At 43.6% G+C, this 17586-nt stretch overlaps 1 protein-coding gene across 4 annotated transcripts; it reads right to left on the reverse strand.

Annotated features, from left to right (window-relative positions):
• Positions 1 to 5826: 5826 nt before the first annotated feature.
• ARRDC3 (arrestin domain containing 3) lies at positions 5827 to 17580 on the reverse strand. Of its 4 annotated transcripts, XM_082783695.1 has the most exons (9): positions 17121 to 17580; positions 15227 to 15306; positions 14327 to 14408; positions 11741 to 11888; positions 10394 to 10496; positions 9769 to 10025; positions 9173 to 9335; positions 8308 to 8462; positions 5827 to 6838 (listed from the first exon to the last, which is right to left on the reverse strand). In XM_082783695.1, the coding sequence occupies exons 6-9, from the start codon at positions 9976 to 9978 to the stop codon at positions 6782 to 6784; spliced, it is 585 nt and encodes a 194-aa protein (XP_082639821.1). In that variant the 5' UTR covers positions 9979 to 10025; positions 10394 to 10496; positions 11741 to 11888; positions 14327 to 14408; positions 15227 to 15306; positions 17121 to 17580; the 3' UTR covers positions 5827 to 6781. The 4 variants fall into 4 exon arrangements, with proteins under 4 accessions (XP_082639821.1, XP_082639819.1, XP_082639822.1 ...); XM_082783693.1 differs by lacking the exon at positions 15227 to 15306 and having other exon boundaries at positions 17121 to 17550; XM_082783694.1 differs by lacking the exons at positions 5827 to 6838; positions 15227 to 15306 and having other exon boundaries at positions 8319 to 8499; positions 17121 to 17550.
• Between the last annotated feature and the right edge of the window lie 6 nt (positions 17581 to 17586).

Here is a 17586-nt window from a genome sequence, read left to right on the forward strand (position 1 = left end):
AGTCCAAAGTGTCCTCAGCTGAACTTTCAAGAACTCTGTTTCATGTAACAAGTAAACAGGCTTCTGAACTGCATAAATCAAAGCTGCTCCTTGCCCAGAGCCCACTGGGTGGGTGTGCACGCCAGTCTGGGGTACGTGCACGCGCGTGTGTGACGCCCCGCAGACGTGCACAGGTGATGGAGCTGGGCACTTGCTATATAAGATGTTCCCAGAGGGCTTTCAGGGCATTCTGCGAGGGACTTTCCTGTTGCAATGCACTTATAAGCTGCAGATTGCGTTATTGAGCTAAAGATATCTCTGTGTTCGTCAGTGGTGCGATGCCTGGCTTCTCTCTTGGTGGCTGCTATGGGCAGAGGGGGCAGTAGCCAGTGCAAAGTTTGGGTTCCTTCTTTCTCTCTTTACATGTGGCTTCCCTCCGTCCCCCCCCAGATCTGCTCGCCATGAGCCAAGGAGCAAGAGGTGATTTGTTGGAGTATTTTGTATTTATCAGCTGGTTGCCAAGAGAGTGCCGAGCCTGCCTTTTGCAGCAGCAAGTAAACGGAGGCAGCGTGCTGCCTGTACTCCGTTTCAGCTTCATGCATGCCCTCAAGTGTGCTTTTTTCCTGTTTCTTCTGGTAGTGCCAGAAGTGTAGTTAGCATTAGGACACGCAAAACCATGGAGTAGTACCAACTATATGCCAGAGAAATGAATGCATTCTAAAATGACTTTCTAATTGTGTGTTGTAAACAAAAAGGATGAGCAGGAGTGTAGGGTAAAATAGCGTTCATTAGCACAGGGTTTCCATAGGTTAGCTACATGAAAATGATCTTTATGAGCCATTTAAAGCTTAATTTGATTTTTTGCTGCATGTGTGTGTAATTGTAACACAGTGTTAGGATGTGTTATCTCACAGGTTGAAGAAAGTATGAGATTGCAGTGGTGTATTCCAACATTAAACAGCTGAGTGTATGCTTTTAATCTGTGATGAAATCACCTTCAAGGTGAGTTCGATGTCCTCACTGTGAGACACTTCATGGTAAGGGTGCTGAAACCCCTTAAATTTATTGCCATGTTGCAACTGCCTATTGACTGGGTCATATCGTGAAAACAAATTAAAGTTTTATACTGTGAATTCACAAGCCTTCTACCTAATTGTTATTCCTGGTATTTTTCAATAAAAATATGGTTTTGAGGAGTGGCTTTTTAAGGACATTCTGGGAAAGCATTTCAAGTACAGAAGGTAGACAAAAGATTATTTTTGAAGAAATTGAGCTTTATGATTGGTTGTATTGGTTGTGTAGGATATAGGAGCAAAGACAAGCATTCAAAGAAGTAGGATGTCTTGGAACACTGGAAAGTCTGAATAAAATCTAGAAAAGGGAAGTCAGGGAAAGGATTAAGAGAAGCTTGTTACCGTCTCCTTGTGTTACCTTGAATTATAAGGGAAAAAAAAAAAAAAAAAAAAAAAAAACAGGAAAAACTTGGGAAGAAAAGTAAACAGTCATGTGGTTTGGAAGTTAAACTATGTTGTTCTACTGCTGCCTAGGCCAGGTATTGCTTTCTTCATTTGTTTTCTTTGGGAGGATACCTTTATGTGGTAAAGCAGACAAATCACTTTATTGCTTTAGAGGTGTGCAACCCTGTCACAATTAATGGTGTCTGATGCACTAAAACATAACGGGCAGCAGTAAAACTGTCTTTCCTGTCTTAAACTGATAAAAGATAGGTATGAAGAACACTTGCTTTAATTTATGGGAGATAATTAAATAGCTGTAAAACATCGGTGAAGGTTTTTCTTTGTTTATAACACATTTAACGCTCAAACAGTTTTGGAAATGGGAGCTGGAGTTCAAGATGTTAGGGAGATGCTTCCTCTTAGCCTGGCTAGCCAGAAAAATGGACTGGTGCTAGCAGACTTCAACGCCTTTAGAATTTACTCCCAAATGAGGGTGTAAATAATAATAATAATAGTAAAACACATTTATTAATCAGAAATCATTACCCAGGGAACACTGTGCGTATGTAACAGAGCTAGTGGAACCATGGAAGGATTTATTAAGTGCTGCTTGTTAGCTGAGGGACAAACATGACAAATTTGCCTTCAACGTTGTTGTGACCATCTCTAGTGGGAAGTTTCATTTTGAATCTAGGCAGCCTGATGACAGCAAGGCCTTGTTTAGACCTAGGCAATTTCATTAATTTTCAGACAAAAATAATAAAAAAATTATTACATTTTGCAATGATTTATCCTTCCTCCTGTGCTTCTCCCATATATTCATTCGAAAACGGGAGCATCACTATGTCTGTGGAGAAAGACTGAATGGCATCACGCTCACCAATAAATTTTAGAAATAACATTTGTTAAATCAGCCAGCAGCTAGCAGGTCCTGCTAGAAACCCTGTGGGGAGATTGCAGTGGGGCTCGCTGCTCTCCCTGATGCTGATGCACCATCACAGGGATGTTTTTTTTTGTGTTCCTTGTGTAAGATTTCAGTATGAGCACTTAGTACCAGGCCTTGCACTTTATGATTAGTTCCCGGGCTTAGGGTTGGTTTTATTTTTTTAACTCTTGTGTTCCTACCCCATTAAAAATGCACCTAAACCACTTGACTTTTTTGTTACATTTAAAGCTCTCACCTTTGCTATTCGAGGTCCTTGTCCTTCACCCGAGCCTGGCTAACGTCAGCAGCAAGGTGCCTGGAGCACACCGAAAACGCGACGTCCTTCGGAGCGCGGAATCGTCTGTTAGGAGCTGGATCAGACGAAGGGTTCGCCGTCCAACTCGGATTTCGTGGCCGCATCTGGCCCCAGCTCAGAAGCTACCGCCGCGTCCTGATGTCCGCGAGGTCAGGAGGCAGGGAGATCCAGCTCTAAAAATAGCAGGCTGTAGCTGGGCAGGGGAGTTCCAGGAGGGAGCGACTGCCGGGAGAAGAAATAGGTTAATTATTTCCCATTTCAAGGGTATCAGCTGCAGGGCAGGTGGAGCGCGCCTGACCGTCTGCCTTTGCAGGTTGGTTTCCCGGGGAAGAAAGTGGAAGAGCTGTCACACAAATCCAGCCCTACAAAGCCCCAAACAGGGGTTAAGTGCCATGTACATGTTCTAGAGAGGTAATTGCTAAAAAAAAAAAGATGCTGATTAGTTTTGTGACATTGCTTAATGTCTCTCTTTGGAAGTGTTAAGTGTGCGAGCTTTGTAACTTCCCATCCCCTGGATGGATACCACATGGGCAGCAGATGTGGAAGAGCCGCCAGTTTTACGCCCTAGTGTAGGAGATTTGTATGTGTGAACGGGTATTTTAATATCCAGAAATACAAAGCATTTGTTTGTAAAGAAATCAGACATCTAAGAACAAAACTGATAATTCCCAACTTTGTAGTAACGCTGTCAGTAAACCTAGGCTTCAAAAGAATCGCTATGAAGAGGTTCTGTCTGAAAAACGCGAGACTTCAAAAAAGTACTGCCCGAAACTGCTAGACAGTCCTGTCCCTTACATGACACCGATGTGAATTTAAATTCCAACGCTGCCACGCAGCAACAGAAATTAGGTAGCAAAAAAAAAAAAAGGTTGTCCTGGTATAAAGTAATCGGCAGGAGCCCCGTGCGCGCCGGCCTCCTGCGGCCCTGGCAGCTGGCCTGGTGAACCTGCTCTTAGGTCAAGCAACACGCTGCTGCCGGAGGACAAGGATAATCCACGCCGCGGCGAGCTCAGCTGCGTGCGGTATGCGGAAGCAAGATGCCACGGCAGGGCCGCGCCGCCGAGAGCCCAGAGCTGTGCTACCGTCCTGCAGGCAGGGCATGCGGCAGTTTTCTGCGGCTGGTTTTCCACGGGGGGGAACAGGAGGCACCTCCCGGGCCCCGCTGTGTGCACCAGACCCTCCTGCTTTTGAGGAAAATCCCCTCACAGCTTCCTCCCACCCCAAAAAGGTCCCGCACTGGCATGGCATGTCCCGCAGAGGGACACCGTCACGATTCCCCTATGTCATTTTACACCCGGACGGTCTTTGAACAGAACGTTTAGGTCACATGTAAGAAACTCAGCCTTACGCTGAAAACTTTTAAGATCTTTTTAAAAAAAAGTTTATTTTCCACAAGTAAGAGCAATAGGAAAAATTAAATTGTTTTCCACATATTGTTTTCTTGAAACAGAGTCTACAAGGACATATTCAGCACCAAAACTAAAAAAAAAAAAAAAAAAAAAAAAAAAAATACAAACAGCCATAGAATATAATCTATAAAGCAAACATTTAATATTGCACTTTGTTTCTCTAATGTTTGGATTTTACTTACTTTTTCCTAATTCAGATCAGAATTCTATATAAAATACTGGGCTACAACTGTGAACCTCATGTTTTGTAATGCTGAGAATTGACCAATACTTGTGGAAGAGTAATGCCTCTGAACAACTAAGAAAAGAATTTAAACGGAAAAAATTTATTTGATAAAAGTTATAGGATTTTTCACTCCGATCACAAAGGCTGTGATGCCATGTCAATTACTACAATATTGGTCAATCCTGCCTCGTATGCAATTCTCCGTTGTATTGTGATAAGTACTTTAATGCTATGTATATCAGCAATTGTTCCCTATTCTGTTAACACAACAAAAAAGGAAAAAAAAGTAAAACCACCAAATGCCCTTTTATGCCAACGATCCCCTCAGCTTTTAGTTTTTTTTTTTTTTTTTTTTTTTTTTTCTGGTTGGAGAGGGTAGAGGGAAGGGACATTCACAAAATTGGCCTAATAACCTAAGACATCACCACCCAATTTCCTTCTTGTCCAGTATTCATGCTCAAAGCCCACGCCTTGTAACTGAATCACTTAAAACGCGACTCATTTGTATTTTATCACCCTGTCAGCATTTGTGAAACATGAATTATCTTTCATGTTCTCATAAAGGCCACTTATGGAAAAGCCTATTTTCTTGTACGTGTGAAGCCTTAAAAAGAAGGCAGTTTTTTAAGAACAACCACCACGCAGCAACACCAGCCTTCCTCTCCCCCTTCCTTCCGAGCTGTTTTATTGCACAAGGAGATAGACACATGATGCGTTAGGCCTCAATTTGTTTAAGTAGTCAATACCAGAAGCGTGTCCCTTTGTCAACTGTCTGCGCTACGAGTTCTGAAAAGGGAAGTCGGCTTGTATGAATCTCTAGCATCTAAGTGCTGGTATTTGCGTTAGCAGATCTCACGGCTCCACTGCACTCTTTTCTTCCTTGGGGCGCACTCAGGGCGAGTGCTCTGCCTGTGTCATTTCTCGTGTTCTGAACGAATGCATGCTGGAATCTGCTGTTTTCCGTTTTAAAGCTCTTGAGAGTTACATAGCAGATGCAATCTTCGAAGCAATCCTCAACTAACTAATACCCAAGTATGGCTGGTAACACTGATCTTCTTTCCCCACTTTAGTTATACTTCTACTCTATTTTTACAGTATCATAAACCCTGAAGATAATACAAAGTGCACAAACTGAGCTCTTAGCATAGTCCAAGCTTTTCCTGCAGTTGAAATATACTTTCTACTAGAGCCTCATTATATATAGAATTTTTGGTGATTAGGTAACTATGTATAAAAATAAATTTACTTTCCCTTCCCATCCCTACTAGTTGAAGTATCTCTCTGCCTATGAATCCTGGACAGCATTTGCCTATTTCCTTTTAAAAGTCATTCGAGGCTGAGCTGGTGTCTACAGGTGCTGCTTTCACTTGTGCCTTTATTTTTTTTAAAGCTTCACAACTTGAACATCTTTTTCGTAATGTAGAAAGAAAAGGGAATGAGGGTGGCTTTTGTAACTTTTGTGTATGTCCCTATTGCAGATCCCCCTCTCAAATAAAGAACAAAAACAAAACACAAACACAAAACAAAGAAGTAATTCAACAGTGCAATGTAACAAAACAAATAGCATTCCAACAGTTTGGCAAGTGATGAGTTCACCTGAGATTAAGTGATTTTTTAGGCAGTCTGTAACAAAATGCTGCTTTGCGATAATAGTAGAAAGGCAACAAATTCTTAAAAGAAATCAAGAAGGAATATAATCTCAACAAAGTCTATTAGTTTCCTTCTGGTATCTCTCCATCCCCAAACCCTATAATATCCCCATTTCTGTTGCTTATCTACTACAGTAGGCTGCAAAACATACAGCAAGAAGGATTGGCTTGAAGGCATTTGATGTTTGTAAATAAATCCACAACAGGATCCAAGCTGAAGAGGTGATACATGACCAGCCTACTAGGACAATTCTGAGCATGTGCATATGCAGGTAAAGTCCAGGCTACATTAAATTAGAAAAGAAAAAGTCAGTGCATTTGTTGAAGTCTGCTGCTGTTTTTCTTTTTTTTTTTTTTTTTGTCAAAGCTTTCTTTTGCTCCTTGTTGTGCAGACCACAAACAAGTAAGAGGGGGGTAACAACAGTGCGGCATAAATGAGAAAAAGCTGTAGTGACACTGAACCGCACAATGTAAGCAATGAGCATGTGCAAATTTTTCAAAATCATAAGAGAAAGCCATCCCTCTCTTACAATGTGGTTTGAGTGTTTTGACACACATGACTGTAGGTTAGTAAGGCTGCTCCTAGTATGTGCCAGTATTTAAAGGGGAGGGGGGGGAAGCTCAGGTCTTCAAGCATGTGGAGCAGTCCTACAATGTTATTGTAGGCTTCAAAGCATAATCACAGGTTGTTTTCATTTATTCACCATACAGGCAAGAGCAAAACCACTTCCTTCGAAAGCGTCTCCACTATGATTCTTTGACCTTCAACATGGCAGGTACGATTCAAAACCCAAGTCACGTCAGCTTTTTATGGATTCCTTCAACGAGAGGGGCAAGATGGTCTGTCATCTGTGGGCTGATCTGGGTTTGGATCAATCTGAACAACACAAGGAGAAAAAAATTACAACCCGGGTTATTTTAGAGAGAACTGGCAGAAACGAAAGTTCCCAAGGTTAATAAAGATCAATGTAAAACATTATTCCCTTATCCAAAGTTACTGAAATAATTTGAACTAACACGATAAAAAAAACTTAGAATGACGAATTAATAAGCAGTACTACTAGAGCAGAAGATTCTAAACTACAGTCTGACAGCAAGTTTATGGAAAATCATGAGAAAAGCTCAGCTTTAGTAGCACAGATCTTTTGTATTATTTATTGTTGAATAAAAAGAGGGTATGTATGACTTGCACCACTAAAATAAAGTCATTTAAAAATACTGAATTGATTTGAGAAGATTACTTCAGACTAGACAGAATTATCAGTAGAAGGTCATCCTACTTTTAATTTAGAAGTATTTAATCCTCAACCTATGAAAGTGTTGTTTTTTTTTTTTCTTTACACCTTAACACTTTCCTTTCTGCACAGAAGGAAGAAGGGATACAATCTCACTTACAACTCTGAAGATGGATGGCAAGAGCTACCCAAGTGCACACTTCTAGACAACATTCTAGTGGTTAATTTTATACTGCCAGTTTAAGGGAAAAAGCAAGCTGCATTCTCAACCTTTAAGTACCTAAAATGAAAAGCATCCACGTGCTGCATTCTGTAGTTAAGCTGCAGCACGATTGTCAGAGAAGCCTCCAGCACACAAATGAAGTGGCCCTTTCTGCCCACTCAGTAGCAGGCTGGTGTTTCAAGAGGCAAAGGAATCAGAGGCGGGGGGGGAAACGGTGCATCATGCTACATATTGCTGTTTTCTTACAAAGTGAGTGAATTCAGGCAAGCTTTAGCTGAAGGACAGTACTTTTTCTTTTGTCCTACACTACTGTTTTTACCTGGAAGATACAACCATAGGAAGCTTTTAAAGTTTTATCACAGTCAAGCTTTTCTTTTTATCACAGTGGCTTTTCCAGAACTAAAATGCAACTGCTGAAGAAATGCCTGTGTAAGAATACCTTTGTTCCTTTTCTACATGAAGCTTCTGAAATCATACACAGACAAAGCCACATGTGTGTGTACACGTGTAAAAACAGTTGCTGTCATTCCAAACAACACTCAGGAAATTTCTAAAAATCATTAGAAGTGTACAGTAAAGAGCATGAGAGGCAAGCCAAGGCACTTGACAAGGCACCTTTCAAATTTAAGGTTGCACAAGTCATTAAAAAATTGTGGGTAACCCATGCTATGAAGCAGGCATGGAAGCGTCTTGACACAATTCATCTGCATCTTGATTTAAAAAGGAAAAAAAAAAATGAAGTCATCTTATTGCTGCTTCTTGGCTAAAAACATTTTAGTGTGTTTTCCTGATTTTATTAAGAAAACACTTCCTGCATGTATTCCACAACACAGAGTTCAGAAAAAGAGTGAATTAATCCCCATATTGTGTTTTGTCTGAGGTACCTACTTCTGAATAGAGAGGTGGAGGCAGAAAACGGAACTCCTGGATGTATGCAAATAACGGTCCTTGCAGAGCTCTCTCGAAGTCATCACAAGCAGCTAAGGGTGCAAGGCTGGACTGTCTTTGCTCCTCCGTGACCACTTCTGCATAGCTAGGAGGTGCTGCAGGGAAAAGGTACACGCAGTTCGAACAACAGTTCTTATGCATGTCAAAATATATAACATGATAAATATTAAACTTTTGTCATTGTAAGATGCACCAGCAGGTAGATAAATCATCAGCAACTTAAAAAGTTGCTCAACATGAAAGGAAGAGTAAGAAACGGCCATTTTATTTTATTCTAAAACTATACTCAAGTTCAAGAACAGATTAGCGCCTCCTTACTGTGGCTTAATTATTCCCTTAGGATTTAAAACACACCCTGAATGTTTCATTTCTGTATAGGAAGGCACTGCAGTTCTTTGGACTCTATAAATTTAAGACTGAGAGTTGCACATGGAAGAGGGATGTTTTTTAGGTACGTGAGAACACAGGGAAGGAGCTTCTTTCAGTAAGCAATTTGCTACTGAAAACAGAAGCATCTTCTCACACAGCAGCCTTGTTAGCTAAGTCTGAGACACAATGGAATCAGGCACTTTCACTTACAGCAGGATTTCACTGCTTTTTCTTGAGAGAAAGGCTAGGAGGACAGCAACTCTGTCCTTCCACAGAGCACAAGTAGGTGTCAAGGAAACATCCACAAGGGATTTCCTGTGGTCTGTACTATGAAAGGATATAATTTGGGTCTGCTAGCACAACAGCAACAAACAAAGCAGATGAAATTCAAAGCAACAGAGTAGCAAATTGATTGGGATTTGTATTGTCAAGTTACCTTCTGGTCTTTCTGGCAGTGTCAGCCCAAGCCAATTCATGTTCATGCTACACTGGCTGCTCACACTTGATGTTCTGCTACCAAATGGGTGTAGAGGAATGGTACCAATGACCAGTGGTAAGTTAAGGAATAAATCCATGGCTCCTGGAATATCGACATAGACCTGAAGAGAGGAAAAAAGGGAGAGGTGTATGATTAAAACGTAGATTTGTATGATCATTTACAATTATTACATGAAGTTCTCTTTCCATAGAACTTTTCATGAGGCCCTTGTTCCTAATGGTCAGTTGTAGAGCCCACATCCCTGTGGAGACAAGCTCCCCACACTAAAAGCAGGTCAGGATTCTTAACACGAGTGCACACATGGGAAACCCATCTAATTGTGACTCACTTGTTTAGCTAACACACAACAGTTTAAGGAATTACAAGATTTATGTAAAATTACTACGAAAACCAAAAATTTTGTTGGGATACTAATATTTTATGTATTGTGGTACGTATTTCTTTTGCAACTGGTACAGAGTGGCTTGTTAGCCACGTGTAAGGAGTGATAGAAACCGAACACACTCAAGGGAAGTAGACCCCACCCAACGTACCATCAGTGAATACTCCACACGGATTATACTACAGTCGAGGATTGAAGGGGAAACAGGTGGAATCTTCAACACTTTGCCGTTCCAGGTTTCTGTTTTGCCAGATGACAAGGATTCTCCACGCAGGTTGGCAACAAGCTGTTTGACTTCCTTCATTTTCCCCTTGGCATAGAATGCCTGTGTTTGGTAAATGGCTGCCTTTGGCACCACCATACGGGAAGAGCAGTTCTCAATCTCAGCAAAAATCTGAATTGATTCACCTGAAACAAAACAGAATTTCACATCCTTTTTATTCACAGGCTTTAGCAAATTCCCACTTTCTGCACATTATTTTAATGCACTGGTGGGTTCTGATACCACTGCATCACACATTTAAAAGCATCTACTGATGTTAACAGTGGTAGGCTTATAAAATAGCATTAGCTAATTTAGGAAAAAAAAAAAGTGTACAAGTTTAACAAAAGTGTCCTTTAGCAATCTGGGGACACAACTAGCAACCTAGTTAACAATACACTGGGAAGATTGCTGAATGCAGACCGAAATGGTAAGATCAGTTTTAATATTTTGTTTTCATGGAAGTTTAAAAAGGAAAGGAAAAACATTTCCTCTAATTACTTCTGTTACGTACCTGGGGTGTAGCCCTTCCTTTCAATTTTGGCACTTAAGGATATTGGGCCTGAGGTACAAAACCAACAACAGAGAGTCTTTTCTTTTGTGCCTGCTTGGGGTGACTGCAAGAAAAGAACAACATTGCCCGTTTAATTAAATAGTTCCACCAATCTCCATGCATTTTAATCTACAAGAAAAGTAATTTTCGTAATGCACTTAGTATTACCCATGTTGATAAACAAAGACAGTTTCATTTGTATGAAAAAAGCTCAAGCAATTTAAATGGCACTAGGCAGGCAAACAGTATGTCCTAATCCCATTTCTCATTAACACTGTTTCTTCTGCCAGCCTCCATACTACTGTCACACTTGAAAACAATTTATATACATAAAATAAATACTGTATAACTTAAAAGGCTTCATAGCCTACATATACCAACATACTGTTGGCAAAGCTTTTCATTGGAACATCTTCTGACTTTCCATTACGCTGTTATTTCAGAAACAATAACTAAAGTACTGTAACCTTGACTACTGCTATTTCCTCTGTTTCTGAACGATCCCGTATCATCTGTAATGAACAGACTTTGTTATTTTACACAGCATCAGGATTTCGGACTTGATCCAAAGCCCATTAAAGTCAAACGGGAGTCTTTTGATTTTAATGGAGTTTGTGCAAGGCCGGTGTTCCTCTTCAAGTCTGATTTTTCATCCCCACACACAAGAAACCTATTTCAATGGACTTTTTTTTTTTTTTTCTCTTCCCCTCCCATAGATTAGTTTGAGAAAAGGGGGGGGAAAAAAGGAATTTTAAGCCAGATTGATTTAATTGCCTCATTGAAAGCGGTTTTGATATTGAAATGATTTTAATGAAATGACATTTCAGAAAAAGATCATACAGAATTGTGATAATTTCTCCCCATTGGTAGAAAAGCATCCATATGGAAATTATCAATTATGCACGCCAGTACATTTTTCACTTTGCATTTTTAAGTTAGCAGTCTCTCTCTAAAACGTTCTTTGAAGTTACACTGTTCCTTGCATGTATTATTCTTTATTTAAAATTTCAGAGGAACAGTTCACAAAAATTTCCTTCTTAATGACAAGTTACAATTTAGTAGTATCAACTTTAAATTGGCAAATGCATTTTACACATCTCAGAAACAAAGCAACTCCAGGTACAGGATAAGTTAGCTTTCAAAATACCAGTAATTAAAGAGTTGCCAAACTGATATAATGCTTAAAAGATCAGCCGTTGTTAAACTAGCAAATAAGTATTAGATAAAGTTCGATGTTGATATTGTTTCATTTATTTTACTTCATTATTTTTTATGCCAGAAACAAAGAATAATTCTGTCAATTCTTACCAGTAATGAAGGAGTGTTGATATCTATATGTTCAAAGACTGTAAATTCCTTCTTTAATTTTACTGGTAGAAGCCAAGGCCTATGCAATTCGGCTTTCACCCAATAGCGCACACTGCCATGTCTGCCTTCGAATGAGGTAGCAAGTGGTCTGTGCAGGACACAAAGGTCAAAATTGAGTAAAATCTTTCTCACTCTTTGTAGTAATGATATCATCGATCAGATTAGGGATTAGTATGTATAACTGTATTTTAAATGCATTATAATATTTAAGGAAGTGTAACTTATTTGCAAAGTTTCCATATCTGAGAAAAATTCAAGATTAAATATGGGAGAAAAAATCATCTCCAATTCATCCTCATACAGTTTTGCACAGATTTTAAGAATCAATTAATGAATTGCACTAGAGAATGCCAGGAGAGTTCACATTTCCTTTGAACTTAAGAGGCCACTTTCATGTTTAGCATGCCCTTTTAAGGCCACATTAAGACTACCAACTTAAAATTAGCATCAGTATCAACCAATTACTGTTTTGGACATTGTATTTCGTAACTGCAAGTGTATTGTTTGCCCGGCTGGTATCTCAGTGTCTGGTTTACTTTAGTGGTTACAGAACACACAGTAGCGTCTAAGTTGTTTCATCTTAAGCAGGGTTAAGTATTTCAATTTTGAGTTCTGAATAGAGGGAGGCTACTGGAAGTGCCTTCTGATTTTCCTCCACCTTGATGAGACCAGCTTAGAACATCATGTAAAATATGTGTGTGTGTGTATATGCATAGGTATACACACACAAAATGGTCAGGGCTACCCTGCTCTGAACTCTTAAGAGAAGTTGTTCATGGGATTTGGAAAAAAAAACGATGCGGAAAGCTCTCCAAACTTTTCAGCGTTACCATTTTTCTTCCTGTAACATCATAAAAATGAGAAGACAAAAGAAGTTGATAATCTACATATCTCCAATTGTCAGTACTTTTGATTAAAACAAAGTATTAAGCTATTGAAGCATTTCAGTTTTGATACATTGCAGTATGTAACTTAAATTATTCACAAAGCTTCTCTATCTTCTGCTGGGAACGCCATCCTAGTGCTGAACTAGAATAATTCTTTACCAGTTACAGGCTTGACATTTTTGCCTATCTGGAATTTTCACTTTTCTGATGATCCAGAAGGAGGGTTATTTTCTAATCCATATTCAGTATTTCATCCTGTTGCATATCCTTAAGGGCAAATATCAAGAAAGCCCCTGAATGTCTTCCTCCTTCCCACTGTCACTCTGTAATTTGTTTAAAATAAACTTCGGAAATATTCCATGGATAGTACCAAGAAATAGCAAATTGGCAGTGTCAAAATTCAAGCCTTTACGCTTTTAGTACCAGCCATTTTATTTTTTTTACAGTATTATTAGAAGCTGGTTGCACAGTCATTGTTTCAGGTTGCTTAAGCCTGTTTTGACCAATGCTTGCAGACTTCACTGCCTCTTTAATTTCATGCTAAGTATTTCACATTGATGTATCCTGCTCTTTCATCCCTTCCAACTCAAGGTAAGGCTAGCATTATGGCTTTTTGTAGTTGAGATTCCAATGGAAGAGTAAATTTCCTCTAAAAATCTCCATAAATACAGGTCTTACAAGCGTTCCAGGAATATCTACTGTCAAGTTCTATGCTGCTCGTTTTGAAACTGACCCGCTGAAGTGTTTATCATCTGCAGGTTCTGCTAAAGCCAGCACCCGTAACAAACAGATGGTTTACCAGCTTTAATGAGAAACTGTGCTATTTCATGTAACATTCTGCCATTTTTTTTCCTAACTTTAATGACTTCACTGCTAGCCTTTTAAAGGAGGAATCTCATTTTTCTCCCCATGCTCTGACCCTCTCTGTTCCTGTATATTAGGTTTCACTGCAACTTGCATCTTAGCTGGTTTCTGTGCTGGGAGCTCCTTTATGTTTGAACCTTCTGCTGACGGTATCTACCTTACACTCTTCAGCCATTGGAGTGGGGAACAATCTCTATCTTAACACTTCTCTCACTCTCACTTCACTCGTCTGTTCTCAGACAAATGGGATGCTGCACAGGAATGTTTCTGGGCTCACCTCCTTATCCATTTGCTCATTTCCATCCAGGCTCTTTGCACAGAGACCAGCCCGTGCACATATATCCTACTTGAACCAGAACAATCTCCTCTTTTGTTCAGAGATAGTTAAACTGGTCACATCTATTCCCGCCTGAGCCCAGAGAATCTAGCTGGAGTCTTATCTCTAGTTCTGCTGGCCTGCATGGCTCCTGCCAGCAGGCTGGGTTAGAAGGCACCTGAGCCGCTCTGCAGGACTCAAACCAGTTCAATGCACCCCTCACCTTGGGAGGAGGGTGAAATACTGTAAGACACTGAATCAGTTACAACTTGGTTGAGTGGGCAGGAGCCGGGCAGCAACATGCTCCCATTTTGTGAAGTGGGAAAGCAACCTCTTCAGTTGAAGGAGATGATGTCCTCTGCGGCAGCGCAATTCCTGCCACCATTGAAAAGGTTTCCCCTCCACCCAAAGCAGGCGCGCCTCTGGGCGTTGTGGCGCATTACAGGCAGGCACACTTACGTCTGTGGAAGCTCGAAGCTGAATGCATATTCATGCCTTCCCGAGTGGATTGTGTGAAGGCCTTCCTCGGAGTTGTCATCATCTAGGAGGCAAAAACCCAACATGGTAACCCATCGGCAAATGTTTTAGGTTTAGAGCACATTACACAGGCCTCTCTTGGGGAATGAAGGGGATCTGCACGCTCACTGTGAGGCTTGAAATAGGGTGTCCCAGGAACCTGGCCTTCTGGATTGGGCTGCAGCGCTTGAGGTGCATAAAATGGGCAGGTTTGTGTGAAAGTGGAGGCTTGTTTGCTCTAATTCATAACCCTGCCTCTCAACGGGGACACAGCTGTCACTGCTGCCATTTCAAGGTCTGCCTGAAGGATTGGTAGTGGAAACCATGCTTTGACAATGATTTCCAGTTAAAATTCAAAATGGGAAAGACCTCTTTTGTGGTATTAACTGGTCTTATACGTGGCTTTAAGTTTGCTGTGTAAGACTACACTTTGCGATTCAGGTCCCTCCGCTCTGCTGGCTGGCAAGAGCACCCAAAAACGAAATCACCAAAGAAAGGCTGTGAAAAGGGTGGAGGGTGGTGGTGGAAAAGGCGTCCGAGCACCACCTGGAAAGCACCAAATTCATGGGCACAGAGAAATGGCAAAACTGCCTGGTCAGCACTGCGTGGAGGTAACCCATGGAATCTCAGGAGTTTAACTCAGTCTTGGTCGGAGAGCAAATATTTGCCAGTTCCAAGAACGCCGACCTTTGCTTGCGGTTATGATTTCTCCTATTGCTTAAAACGCCGCCACAAATTTGTGGTTTATTCCGATATAATTACCACAAAAACCAGAAAAAACGCTGACTCTGTCGCAGCAGAAAGTTGAGGGGGAGGGGGGGAAAATAAATAATATCCGAGCACCTCCTACACAAAAGGGCTGGAATACCCTCACAGGTACAGCGGGATGGTGTGGAGAAGGCAACTGCTTGAATAGTGGGGAGCTGTAATGGAAGCACACCGGATTTTAGGCTCCCATTGTCCTATACAGACACGGGTGCTCGCGTTCGGATACCGCGCCACGGCGAAAAACGACGATAAAAAACGATGAATAACTGAAGCGGGGCAGGAGGGGAGGGAACGCGTGGCACAAACGCCCCTCCAGGCTGCAGAAGGGCCCCGGGGTGAGGAGGGGGGGTGGGGGTGGAGGGAAGGGGGGCGGCCGTGCTGCTCGCCCCCCTTCTCATTGTCTCCGTGGCCCGGCCCGGCCCCGCGGCCGCCCTGCCAGCTCAGCAGCCCCGCCGCGCTGTCAGTCAGCGGCCCGGCTGGAGCAGGAGAGGACCGGCCTAAACCGGCGCGAGCGGATCCCAGCCAGCCGCGCGTATACGTACGGTATACATTACACCGGGGGGCGGGCGGAGGACGGGCAGCAGCAGGAGGAGCAGGAGGAGGAGGAGGAGGAGGAGGAAGGCTCCGCCGCGCCCCCCTCACGCCGCCCGCTGCGGGCCGGGCCCCCCTCAGGGCCGCGCGCGGCGACCGTTACCGGGCGGCCGTTGAGGGGGGCCGTTGGTGGTGGGGGGGGGAGGGAGGGGGATAAAAGGGGGGAAGCGCGAGCCCTGTCAGCACCCCAACCCCCGCCAGCCAATCAGCGGCTGGCATCGCCCTAGCAACAAGGCAACAAACGGCGAGCGGCCAATCAGGCGGCGCGCGGGGGGCGGGGCTCCGGCCGCCAGCTCCGAGGGGAGGCAGTCGGTGGGAGGCGGCGGAGCGGGGCGGGTGTGGGGGGAGCGGTGCCGTGCCGCGGGGCTGCGCTGCGCGGCTCCTCGCGGAGCCGCCGGCCGCTGTGCCCAGCTCCGTCCACACGCACCGCGAGGTGCGGAGCCGCAGCGGTGGGCGGCTGGGACGGGGCCGCCGCCCCCCCGCAGGGCGTACGGGGGCCAGCCGCAAGGGACGGGTTGGGGGTTGCTGTGAGGGCTGCCTCAGGTTTGGGGGCAGGAATTGAAAGCAAAGATTAAAAAAAAAAAAAAAAAAAAAACAACACGAAATGGGGGGTTAATGTGGGTGGCAGGCGTTAAGAATTTAAAATAAGGGGGGAAAAAAATAAGGGAGGTTGTGGTCTGCTTCTGCACAGGTCTCCTGGAGCCTTCTCACAGAAGGCTCCGTGCAGGGTGCAGGAGAAACTTGTGCAAAAGAAAAGCTCAAAGGGGGGAAAAAAAAAAAAAAACCAACAATAATAATAATAAAAAAGACAGGTTTCTCCTCAGAAGGAAGGGGAAGAAGCAGCCAGCTCGTCCCCGGAGCGGAGCGAAGCGGAGCCACCCCAGCAGCACAGCGCGAACGTGCTGCAGGCTGAAGAAGGGTGTGTGTGTGTGGGGAGGGCACCCCAAAAAACAGTGATAATGATAAAAAACAATAATTACAGAGGGGGCTGCGGAGCGCCCCCCATTACATAACCGGCTCGGGGACTATTTTCCTGTGCTAGGAATTAAGTCATCGCCACCACCTGACGCGCGCAGCCAATCTCCGCCGCCGAGCGGCGGCAGCAGCAGCACCCCCCCCCCCCCCCCCCCCCCTCCCCTCCCCTTCTCGCCAGGACCGGTCCCAAACAGGATTGAACCGCTTCTAACAAAGGGTGGAAACTTCGCAAAAACAACCCCGGAGTGCCCCCCAAGAGTTTTTTTTTTTTTTTTTCTCTCTTTTTTTTTTTTGTCTTCACCCTCCTCACCCCCAGTCGCACACACACACACACAGGCACACACACACACACGGCGGGGGAGCAGGGATGCTGCGGGGCAGGGCAGGGCAGAGCCCCCCTCACCTCGCTCCTGGCCGATGAGGACGTCCTTGTGGTTGAAGTACTCGACCTCCTCGGTGTAGTTCTGCGTGTAGGCGGTGTTGGAGCCGGCGTTGCGCGACTCGGTCCAGCGCACCTTGGCGTGGCCCCGCGCGTGGATCTTGAGCGACTTGACGCGGATCTCCCCCGTCACTTCTAGGCTGACCCTTCCTGAGACCGTGTCCCCGCTGGAGTACACGGGGACGTTGCTGTCGTTCAGACAGTCGAAGCTTATCGTCAGGCTCTTCACCTTCCCCAGCACCATGGTGTACGGCGAGCGCGTACAAAAATAAAGGACGAAAAAAATAAAAATAAAAAATAATAAAAAAAAAAAAAAAACACAAAAACAGAACACAAGAAGGCGAGGCGAGGGAGGCGCCGAGGGCCTGCGGCCGCTCGCTCCGCTCCGCTCCGCCACGCACGGCCGGCGGGCAGGCTCGGCGCCGACCCT

The sequence above is a fragment of the Aythya marila genome (genome assembly GCF_965140915.1).
Source record: "Aythya marila genome assembly, chromosome: Z".
In the NCBI taxonomy this organism is placed as follows: Eukaryota; Metazoa; Chordata; class Aves; order Anseriformes; family Anatidae; genus Aythya; species Aythya marila.